Here is an 11,621-nt window from a genome sequence, read left to right on the forward strand (position 1 = left end):
GTCGCACGCTCACCGCGCGCCCGTTCACCCACGCGCCCTTATCTCAGCCACCCAAACTGCACTATATCCTGCTCGTTTGTTTCTCCCTATCTCAGCTACCTTATCCTGACACACACAGATCCTGTTGCCTTTTAATCAGGTGCTTTCTGTCATTTATTTCTCCCCAGAGTGATCCTTGACATGTAGACTTGTTTAATTAAAGCATTCAGGCACACATAGTTCACATGGTTCTTGTTTAGCGGTGTGAACTTGTCAGTCCATAAACGGAATACGTTTTTTTCCCTTTCGCTTTTGTTTTGTCCAAACGCAGCATTTTTCTTAAATGCTTCTAAGACGTCACATGTGTGTGATAGATCGAAAAGATAAAAACCTAACAATATTTCTCTGTAAGACAATTCTGGATTTCTTTGTAGGCCTTCGAGCCGGGGTCCTTCTGTGTGCAATGTCTGGACAGTGTTTTCTCTCCATACCCAGCACGCTACCGCGCGCCTGTTTATTTTAGTTGGAAGAGCGCCAACAATTTTTTATTTCTCTAAACTACACCGTGATTCCTGACCGCGGGACCTTCATTTGCAACCCTCAAGTTTAATATCTTCTGTTTTCTGTTGAAAAGTGAGGTCTGTAGAGGTTGACCACTGGCTAAATCAATCAGGGTGTTTTTCTTCTTTTTTATCTTATCTGGGTTAAACATTCATTTGCATTGGTTTTTACCACGCATGAATGATCCATTGTCACTGCACTTTGCGCGCGCCATTCGCCATCACGTGACTTACTGATATCACTCAGCGGGATTTTCGAAGACTATCGAGTTTGCGCTCAGGACATCGACTCTTTTCTGAAGGTTATGAAGTGCAGCGCCAGACTTCACTCCCTCCGCTAGATGGCAGTAATAGTAATTCAGCAAAGATTTAAAACGTAGCAGATAAGAGACCTCTGTTGCTAGGCAATCATTCGCAGGGTCTTAGTGTTATAGTAATCATTCTTGATGGTTTCAGTCTATTCCTTATTGAAATAACACATGCTAACCGGTATCATAAAGGTATAGAATGTATTTCAGACATGTGTGATGTAGTTGAAGTTTATCCTGGACAGCTCATGACTTTATACAGTTTCCCTATTTGATATGAAGTCCACAGTTCCCTGAGCGGTTCGTGATGGTCTAGTTCATTTGATGAAAAGTCCTCTTAGGTTGTAACAGTGTAGTCATATACAGACTAAATTGCATATAGACGTGGTATAGACGTTATAGACAGAAAGGTTGAAAATAGAACTACATTACCGGTACATTCTACAAGAAATCGTAGTACTTCTGTGAGAGACGAATCTTTTCAGAACTCCCTTATTAATAGAAATGGGAGGAAACCAGGATTGTTCATTGTTAAATGTTGTACTGGTGAAGTGAAGGGAATACACTAGAAAACATCCTCTACACTAGAAACAGCTTTCTCAATCACTACTGCCACCACACACACACACACACACACACACACACACACACACACACACACATACACACACACACACACACACACACACACACACATACACACACACACACACATTCACACACACACACATACACACACACACATACACACACACACACACACACACACATACACACACACACACACACATACACACACACACATACACACACACACACATACACACACACACACATACATACACACACACACACATACACACACACACACATACACACACACACACATACACACACACATACACACACACATACACACACACATACACACACACACACACACACACACACACATACACACACACACACACACACATACACACACACACACATACACACACACACACAAACACACACACACACACACACACACACACACACATACACACACACACACACACACACACACACACACATACAGCAGACCATGTCTACCCCTTTCTGCACTAAAAGAGTAAACTCATATACATTTATGCATTTTCTTTTGTAACATTTCAGTGATTTCAGAGTGATCGCTGATCTTGATGATCAAATGTCATCTTGTATTTTGAAGCTAAGAATGAACCTTGTCTTGAGTATGTCACAAATTTTCAGGATTTCTAGATTCTATCAAATATTACACCTCTAAGCGTCAATGTTTTATTTTAGAAATAACTAATCTGTATTAAGTACTTAGAGGCAAAAAGGGTCATTTGTTACTTAAAAGGTATTTCTAGATACTCAATCAGTGTGACCCCCCCCCCCCCACCTCCCTCATTTTTTCCCCTTTTTTGCCTGTTTGTTGTGTGTAACAATGTTGTATCAACTGGGATTCAAGCCCCATCTGTGCACATGCTCTATGCTACATCAGTAAGAGTCCTTGAGCCAGACTTTTATTTCCTACTTCTGTAAATTGCTTGTAACTATCAGTTTGTCCAGGAAAAGCTCTCTGAAATGAGTAAAATCGCACTGTTCTTAAAGCTATGAAGAAACTATGGAAACAATTCAGTATAATTTTTTCTTATTGTTTAAATGTATTTTTCTTACTTTTAGGACAAATAATAAAGGACAATATAATGTTACCAAAATGCTTTTAAAAGAAATAGATATATTTAATGAAATTACATGTAGTTTTAGTTTTAAACTGATTTTTTCTTGTGTTGCAGGTATAGTTCAAATATTTAGGTAGTGAATATTGGATGTTGCTTGAAAAATATACTTTTTGTATCCAAGTAAATTAATAATTGGCATTACAAAAACATTTAGCTATGACAGGCTCTCATATAAGCTTTATTAAAAAGTATTCGAATTCAATTAATAAATCCATACGACACAAAATCTAAAACTCTTGATATTTATAGACAACCCTTACAATAATGACTTTGATCTTTCAGCACCGACTCTGCTAAAGTTTGTTATGAAATGCTGAATTTCAAGAACTACGTAATTACATGTTAATAGTAGGAAGAATGCATGACCAGTAAAAAACAGAATGCATGTACCACATGTACACATGTGAAAGTGCTGTGATCAACACTGGCTAACAGTTAAGATGAAACCCTGACACTTTGAGGGTTAAATATTTTTATTGAACCATATGTAGGAAATCGACACTTCAAAATTTAACAGTACTCTATTTTACTAACCATATATAGGCCTTAATTTTGAGGACTTCATTGGTTTGCCCTTAACCACACACAGTTACCTCATCACACACTCCAAGACCTCTTAACGGACTGTGGTGTTCACTGAAAGTCCCTTCCCCCAGCACGTCCCTTGAGTCTCTCTCTCCCTCTCTCTCTCTGTCTCTCTCGCTCTCATTTTAGTGCAGTTTGCAAGGCAGATGGCTCTTTGTTGAAACCCTACAATGGAACTGAGGTCGCTATGGCCGTCTGTTGGCACACATACTTCATGTCAACTCTCTTTGTTTCATGTGATGCTTCAATATCCCCTTCAAGATGTTGATCTCTCTTGCTGTGTACAGTTGCACACAAAGAGATATACACACACATTATATATAAAGGCACAAATGCACACACACACAACATTACTGGGGATACAAAAGAGCTTGTGGGTTTATCTCCTAACACAACATAACACCTGCCCCCTTTACAATGCAAGCTCAATGCAAAAATGGAAACATCTAAATAGTGAAGCTCTAAGACTAAAACTTTTTTGTTTGGTGGTGTCTACAAGCTTCAGATGCAATGCAAAGGGAAAAGTCATCTGGTGCTCAGAGGGAAAAATGCTAATTTGCCATCTGGATTATTAGGCAATCCAGCAATTCCCTTGTGCAAGGCCTGCTGTAAACCTCCCGACAGACTGCAAACAACCAAGACTCAAGCAGTCATAAACCCCTTGCTTCTGCGTTTTGACTGGGGCTTCAAAGGTACATAGTTGCACTTCAGGCTACAAATTCCAAAGTACAGTGCAGTCATGCTATATTCTAACACTCAGGGCCTGAAACTGTAAATGCAAAGAGCTGCATGTTCAAACAGGGCCACTGGAATTGAAAGAACCCCTAATGTCAGTGCCGTGTACAAGCTGCAGCCTGCAGAGAGTAGAGCTGAGGTTTAAGCTGTTTGGAAACTCAGGCCAGTGGCCTTGGTGGTGAGTGCAGGTAAGAGAGGGACTGGTGGGCGGACTCAGCTGAGAAGTCCCGCCTCTCTCCAAACCAATGGAAATTTCCACCAGTGGGGTAAAGTGATGGTGGGGGTGGCTGAGGGTACAGTTCTCTAGGATTCTCTAGAGTTAGGCATCTGTTCTTTTACCACGGTGATTGTAAAATAACCACACATATAGATAATGCTGATATGTTGCATTTAGCTTCTACTTTTGATGCATTCTAACTATAATTTAAATCCTTGTCCTTTTATGCTAATGAATAGTTTCCAGTGCAGAGAAGAGAGAACATCCATTATTGGGGACAGGGCTATTGGGGACAGGGCTAAGGACAGGGCAACAGGGGCTAGACCTAAGTGACCACATACCACATTAGCTTAAATTTAGATGTCTGTATCTGCTTAGACAGGAAATAAGGCTGACCTGTGTTCACAAATTAAAGCATTATCAACCAAGGAGTGGCATGAAGGGGTCACAATTAAATGGAATAAATTAAATATACTCAACCACTGCTTTGATGGCATTGTATAGTTGAAGTATGTGGTGCATCAGTGTGTGGTACCTATCACATGTGTACTAAAAGGTTTCTCGTTGAGGCAGTGTTTGAACTGAATGCACTGTGGTTTTCCCAATTATTCTGACCCCTTTCCTTCTAAATCATGACCTCTGACTTCAGAACGGCCCTCCCCTTGACGCTGTAACATTCCATGGGTCAGGTTTCACCCTTTGTCTCCAGACCAAGGTGTAATTGTGAACTGCTCTCTTGTATTGCCCAAGGGGACATGGCAGACTTAATGTCGGATGAGAAAATTTCAAGGTTGTCCGGGAAATATGGCCTAACTCAGGTTTAGGTTATTGTGCACCCAGGGTGCCATTTGGTTGCCTGGACTTCATACTCTATGATCCTGAATGATACAGTCAATAAATTCCAAACATCAATTTAGGAAAACTAGCATACACATTAAATTAAGAATACAATACAAAATTTTGGTCCTGACGTACAAAAGTTTACATGGTCAAGCCCCAAGTTACATCACTGAACTATTGCATGTGTATACTCCCCCTAGGTCTATGAGGTCAGGTGATACATTTTTACTGGCCGTACCGCGCACAAGGCCGACAACTAAGGGTGATGGAGCATTTGCAACAGCATCTCCCCGTCTCTGGAACTCTATCCCCTTGCCTATAAGAACTGCAGATTTGGTGATGTCTTTTCAAAAAATGTTAAAAACGTATCTTTTTAGGCTTGTATTTGTTTAGTTTTCTTTTATATTTTTATTTTATATATACATATAGATACTGTTTTACTATTTTTCTTTTCTCTTTTATCCTGTAAAGCACCTTGTGATTTGTATCTTGAGAGGTGCTCTATAAATAAAATTTTACTTACTTACTTACATAAATAGGCACAGCATTAGACTGGACAAGATGTGTCAGAGCTGTGGATGTGCGATATCTGCTGTTGTGAGCCACAACTTTCTTTCATGATGTCGTACACAGCCAATGTGACGTTCTGTAACACAACCCTGTCCATGCTAATTCTTCCAGTAGACACAGAATCCAGAGTCCAGCTGTTTGCAGATGCTCGTAGGTAATTGTCCAGTGAAATGTCTAATCCAGGTTTTGATCTATTTCAGGGAAAACATGGACAATGGACTTTAAAAACTTGTCCTCAGGTTTTGGGCAGTTTTATGGATGTGCTGGTTTTAATGGGTAACATTTCATTCTGTGCACAGAGCAATGTAAATAAGACTACTGAGTAAATATGACTACTGAGTCAAATTTTAAATTGAGAATTTAATCATGCAGCATTTCATCGTACTGTATAATAGGCAACATTCAAGCAAAAAAATGGGATATTTGGTAGTAGAAACAATATGGATGCTCTAACTGATGTAAGCCTCTAATAGTAGATCACCTATGAATAAGGGAATTCTGTTTTCCCCTCTTAGCCCTACCTCAGCAAATACACACATTCTCAACTCCTCACTCATCATCATCATCATCATCATCATCGTCATCATAAAAAAAAAAACTCCACCACTAAAGACCAGCAGGCGATTATTTGGATGTGATCCAGTATCCATGGAAACTAATCGAGCTAGTAGACAGGCTGTGGATATACTGAAGGAAAAGCACTACAGGAAATGACCTAACAAAGCCTCCATCCTCTCAGTGTTCCATTTTCCACGGGCAGTGAGTGAGTAATACTTGGAGCTGAGTTCTGCTTTTTCTTCTCCAAACGGACTGCTACTTGTCTGGATCTGTGCGGCAAACAGGCGGCTGCCCTCATCCCGCAGACGGCTGCCTCAGTGTGCTGCGCTGCACACATGTTCTTCATTCCCTAAATGAAAGAGCCTCTCTGTGTACAGAACATGTTCCACTCGGTTTATGTCTGAGGATAAACAAGAGGCTTTATGTGATTTAATTCATCTCTTGCTACAGTCCTAAATGCCGCCCTCTTCACATGTAGATCTGTGCCCACTTACAAAGCGCAAGGCTCTGTGCTTGCCTACCAGTTCAGAATACATCTACCCCATCACAGGCTTTCATCTCTGTGTGTCATTACAACCAACACTCAACTGCCAAAATTATATTCTTTTCTTTGTAAAAAACCTGTGATCATCTTTGGCAGGTCCCTGAAAGCATTTCATTTCATGATTTTTGAGCTTTGTTAAGATGGTGGGGAAATATTTGAGTTGTAGCCACAAGTTTGAAAAGCCAAAGAGCTAGTTACCTCTTACTTTGAATGTACAAGGTTTACATTGTTAATTCCTAACATGATAAAAGCTAGTAAAATCCTCAGTAGGTGATCAAAATGAGTCCATTGATGATTCTTCAATGTTGAATGTCTCCTAACACAAAAAAGGCTCAATTCCCCTTTGTATCACTTTCCCATACTATATACTATAGATGTGTATGTATAGCATGTATACTATTTATGCATGTGTAAATATGTATGTATGAACTAATTATGCATGCAGAATCCTGAGATGTTTTCATCTCAAAACGTTTTTTGCATTGGCCAAAATACTTGTTAGTCTGTGAAATCTAAACCAAAGATTCTATATCCTGAAAAATATCCATACTGTTGAAACAAAGTGTGCTTGACCTCACAGAGATTACCATAACTACTACAACCCCACACCATCTGTGTACAGCAGAGAGGACGTGGAGTCAAATGACAGCGAGCCCAATGAAATTGTCCTTGTGCTACAAGTAGGCTGCTTTTGCTCTGGCATAGAACCAGGCGAAGGAACGGAGACATCACTGTCTCTAATAATGTTCTAGGGGAGGTGACTTTGGCATGGACTGGTTGAGGGAGGATAGCATGGACGTGTGGCGTCTCATTGGAGCAGAACAGCTGTCTGGTGTGACCCTATTTGTGTCACAATAGCCTTTACACACAACATGCTAATGAAACAGTGGCTGTAAACAAAGAGACCACAGTTGTTTGGTCTGTGCATGTAGACTCAATAGCATAAACTCATCACAGGCAGGATTGTGCAAATACTAATGCAGTTGCTTCATAAAATAAGCGGCACTTAAATCAGTTAAATATATATAGTAACAAAGAAAGAACACAAAAAGAGAGATTTTTATATTGTTTAAGTATAAGCTGTAACCTAAATGATGTTTACATGGACATTGCTTTAATCACCCGACGACCAAACAAACATGATGACAACATAATGTTACATTATACGTGACTAATATTTACCTGACTAGTCCCTGAAGGAGACAAACATGCACGGACACCAGCGCGTTTTGTAAAAGACCGGGTAAACGCCAACATGTAATATTTCACCAATGGGAAGACGACGACCAATTTTCAGGGGGAGGAGCGTTGAGGCGGGCTTTAAAGCGATGTAACGTTACCTTCTCCAATAATAGACTCTGAAATATTTTGATGCGTTCTCCTATCCAATCAACTATGAGAGCGGGCAGCGCCGTCACAGGCACGGCTCTCAGTTCTCAGGTTGAGGCGTTTTTGATTCACTCTCCTTCCTCACGTCTCCTGCATCCTACCTCATCCTGTAACACGGTGGTCATTTTCACCACAACTTTTTAATTATTTTCACTCTTATTCTCAACACATAAGCAACCATGGCCGATACTGCTGTAGATACGACCACCGCCTCAGAGATTACCGCAAAGGTAAGTTTAGGAAGAAAAAAATCAAATAATAAGAAAATGGAACTAACGTTATATTAGGTTAACCATGATATACGATGACTTTAGTTCAAACGTTTTTCTCTGTGTAGTGAAATAGTAAATTGTAAAATTAACGGTACGAAATAGAAGGATGTATCCTACGGTCAGGGACAGCAACGTTAGCTGGCATTGCGGTATGTTAACTGCTAGCTAGCTAACGTTACCTAGCTAGCTAAACCGTTTCATTATCAGCTACCTAGCTTGCAGATGTCTTAGGAAATCCTGTCAGCGTAACCGAAATCTTGCCTAGCTAACGTTAGCTCGCTAGCGAGCGTGGTATCTCTCTGGCTCACGGCATTGCCCGTTTAGACGTGTCTATGTATTCTACAATAACCCTTATATTTATCCAAATTATTAAAGGAATATTGAATGGAAACGTGTTTATATTTATTTTTATATATTTCTAAGGAATTCGAGATAATTTTTGCTTTGGCCTCAAAACGTTGAACGTCGTCAGTTAGAGATGGAAGACGAAATAAAGAGGATTTTTTTTACGGATTCTTTTGTAAAGTGCAGTGATCCCTGTTGAATGGGCGGGAATCGGTGTGTTTGAGAGCGCGCGCTCAGCGCTGTTCCCTATGGCCACGCGTCTTTTGTCTCCAACTCGGGCACGCGCCGCATGTGTGGAAGAAGAGATGCGTTTCGGTGCATATGGCCAGGCGGGTTTGATTGAATGGTGGAAAAATCGTAACGTTAGTTCACCGGTTATCGTGTACGACGAAAGATATCCGAAATGTTATATATTTTTAACAACGATTATAGTTGAATATATATGAGAAATTAGCAGTTAAAGCTATTTGTCTCGTCACCCAGGTCACTCTAAAATATTCCAAGATTTCGAACAGGACACGAAAACCTATAAATTTTTAAAGAATAATCGACCGTTTTCACGATTGGTGACCTTTTCGTAATTTTGCATGACCTTTTCTAGTTAAGATAGGTAGTTAAATAGCTAGTCGTCCTAGCTAGCACAGCTCATTTCGCTAGGCTCTGCGCCAGCGTTTGTGTGGTCTGTGGTTATGACGTTGATGCTCCTTGTGGGCGGAGAGCGAGATGGAGGAAATAAGCGTCCACTCAGTTTCTGATTCAAAGCTGAAAATAATACCACTAGCCTACAACACCCCTATAAAGGTTTAATAAACTAATACCACATGTTTGCAAGAATATGGTTTTGTTTCTTTCAAATGACCGTTGTAACTGTATTTTTAGGACCTGAAGGAAAAAAAAGATGTTGTAGAAGAGGTTGAGGTTGCTAAAGAGAACGGCAACGGGGACGCACCTGCCAATGGCAGCGAAACAGCGGTGAGTGACACGCGGGTTTCCCCAGCACCACTGCTTTTGTCCCGTCTTGCAGGTGTTGGATGGCCCCTCCCCCTCCACTGCTATACGCTCTTTGTTTAGGTTTGAGAACTGCCACAGATGTAGCTGAGGCAGAGATAGTGTTTGCCTCTGCTTCTCACTTCTTACTCAAAACACTGTGATGTCTTGTTTAATGTGGAATTTCATTAGTTATCCTCCCACAACATATGACAGTTAGTCATGTACATTATCACTTCCGAGAAAGTGACTCAGAATGAAGATACGAGTGTGGGGGGGGGGGGGACAACTTGTTATTTAATTGTATTTAGTTGTTTATACGTGTATGTGTATAAATCATTGTTGGTTGGTTGGTTTTGTATTATGACAAAATATTTTCTCCTCTTAGACCAACGGTGCTTCTCATGAAGAAACCAAGAAGGAGGAGAAGGAGGCAGAAGAGCGTGAGTCATTAACCCTTTGAGTTATTAGTGTTGTGTTGAATGTTGATTAGAGTCAAATAGATAAACAAAACATCTGTTAACCACCACCAGCAGCAGCTGCAGAGGAGGAGGGTGCCGTCGAGAAGGCCGCGGAAGAGGAGGCAGATGGACAGGCAGTGAAACGTCCGGCGGACGAGGAGGTGGGATTGCCAACGCCGTTTGTTGTTCAGTGTGTGTCCTTCCTAAAGGAGAGGCACCATGCACATGGTTCATGGTTGCTTAGCAAACCCCATCTCTTCCATCCTCAGGAGTCGGTGGAAACAAAGAAACAGAAAACGGAGATAACTGAGGAGAACGGAGAGTCCACAGAAGCTGAAGCACAAGCCTGAAGCCTCTACTGCCCAAAGCAGCTTTGTGTGGTCCGTCTGACCTAGTAGAGTGTGTGCTTCTGCGTATATTTTACAGACACTCTGGTTCCACTCACACACCCCTTCCAAAATACTTCACTGCACTGACGCTTATAACATGACTCCTCCCCTTTTGTAAGATGTTATTTATTGGTATAAGAGCAACATTTTAAGACCCTTTTATAAAATAACAGTAAAAACTTTCATATTGTGTCCAACAATTTGCAAGCACATATTCTACTTTTTGTTTGAGTAGTTTTTGTTTTGTTTTTGACCAGCAGATAACTCTTAAAAGCCGCTGTACCCATTCTCTCCATGTTCTGATGTTTTTGTGAGCGCTAGCTAATTCACTAAAGACCAAAGGTAAAGTTTTAAGCAGGGGCTAATGGACAGAGTTTAATCCTGACTGTGCTGCTAGTAGTTAATCCCTTGCTTGGTTGATCTGTTGGAGCGGCAGAAGGCATACGTGATTGAAAGGGTCTTGTTACAGCGCCTAGTTGAAAAGAAAGATGCCTTGTCCTATTTTTTGACTGGCTTCTGTCATGTTAATTAACCCCTCTTAAATCTTATTGTTTTTGGTCTTTTGTTCCATATGCATTCCAGAAAAGATTATACCTTTTCATATCCTTATGTACAGTTTGATTTATTTAGTCTGGACGGTTTGTTTTGTACGGGGATGGCAGGATCATAACAGAACAACACGCTGGCACTGATGTTCAGTCCTCTTAAGCAATTCAATTTTCTTTTTTTTTTTATGATTGTTTTGGTTGCCTTTTTGACCACTGCTTTGTATATTCTGGTTCAGGAGTATAAATAAAATCAGTCTTGTCTTTTTAAACTGGTGTTCTATCATTATCCCTAAAGACTGAAAACATTTATTTCAGTTTAACTTTTTTGGCAGTCATTTATTTTGTTTTTTTTCCCTAAAGTAAAACCATGGAATCTGTAAGCAGCTGTGGTGTTTACACCTGCACTCAGGTCATGGTTGTACTGTGACTTATTTACTCCTCTCAGGTCATAGTTATTCTGCGCTGCCATAGGTTCAAATGTTCTGTTCTGAAATTTACATTCAGATGAAGAGAATCCTTCACCCATGCACCTTTTTGCTTAGTGGAAATTTTTCAGAGTAAAATGAGTCCCACAGTGCAGTAG

At 40.4% G+C, this 11,621-nt stretch overlaps 1 protein-coding gene across 3 annotated transcripts; it reads left to right on the forward strand.

Annotated features, from left to right (window-relative positions):
* Nucleotides 1-8,069: 8,069 nt before the first annotated feature.
* LOC143514443 (uncharacterized) lies at nt 8,070-11,307 on the forward strand. 3 transcript variants are annotated; one of them, XM_077005660.1, is made up of 5 exons: nt 8,070-8,266; nt 9,533-9,625; nt 10,029-10,083; nt 10,180-10,262; nt 10,371-11,307. In XM_077005660.1, exons 1-5 carry the CDS (start codon nt 8,216-8,218, stop codon nt 10,449-10,451), a joined length of 363 nt encoding a protein of 120 aa, XP_076861775.1. In that variant the 5' UTR covers nt 8,070-8,215; the 3' UTR covers nt 10,452-11,307. The 3 variants fall into 3 exon arrangements, with proteins under 3 accessions (XP_076861775.1, XP_076861757.1, XP_076861767.1); XM_077005642.1 differs by having other exon boundaries at nt 8,071-8,266; nt 10,174-10,262; XM_077005652.1 differs by having other exon boundaries at nt 8,074-8,266; nt 10,177-10,262.
* The last annotated feature ends 314 nt before the right edge of the window (nt 11,308-11,621 follow it).

The sequence above is a fragment of the Brachyhypopomus gauderio genome, chromosome 1 (assembly GCF_052324685.1).
Source record: "Brachyhypopomus gauderio isolate BG-103 chromosome 1, BGAUD_0.2, whole genome shotgun sequence".
Classification (NCBI taxonomy): Eukaryota; Metazoa; Chordata; class Actinopteri; order Gymnotiformes; family Hypopomidae; genus Brachyhypopomus; species Brachyhypopomus gauderio.

Excerpts from the sequence above, each read along its gene's own strand:
- LOC143514443 (XM_077005642.1), top strand. The coding sequence starts at position 8,216 with ATGGCCGATACTGCTGTAGATACGACCACCGCCTCAGAGATTACCGCA. Across the intron at positions 9,626-10,028 it reads CCAATGGCAGCGAAACAGCG|ACCAACGGTGCTTCTCATGA; the intron begins GTGAGTGACACG and ends TTCTCCTCTTAG. Across the intron at positions 10,263-10,370 it reads AACGTCCGGCGGACGAGGAG|GAGTCGGTGGAAACAAAGAA; the intron begins GTGGGATTGCCA and ends TTCCATCCTCAG.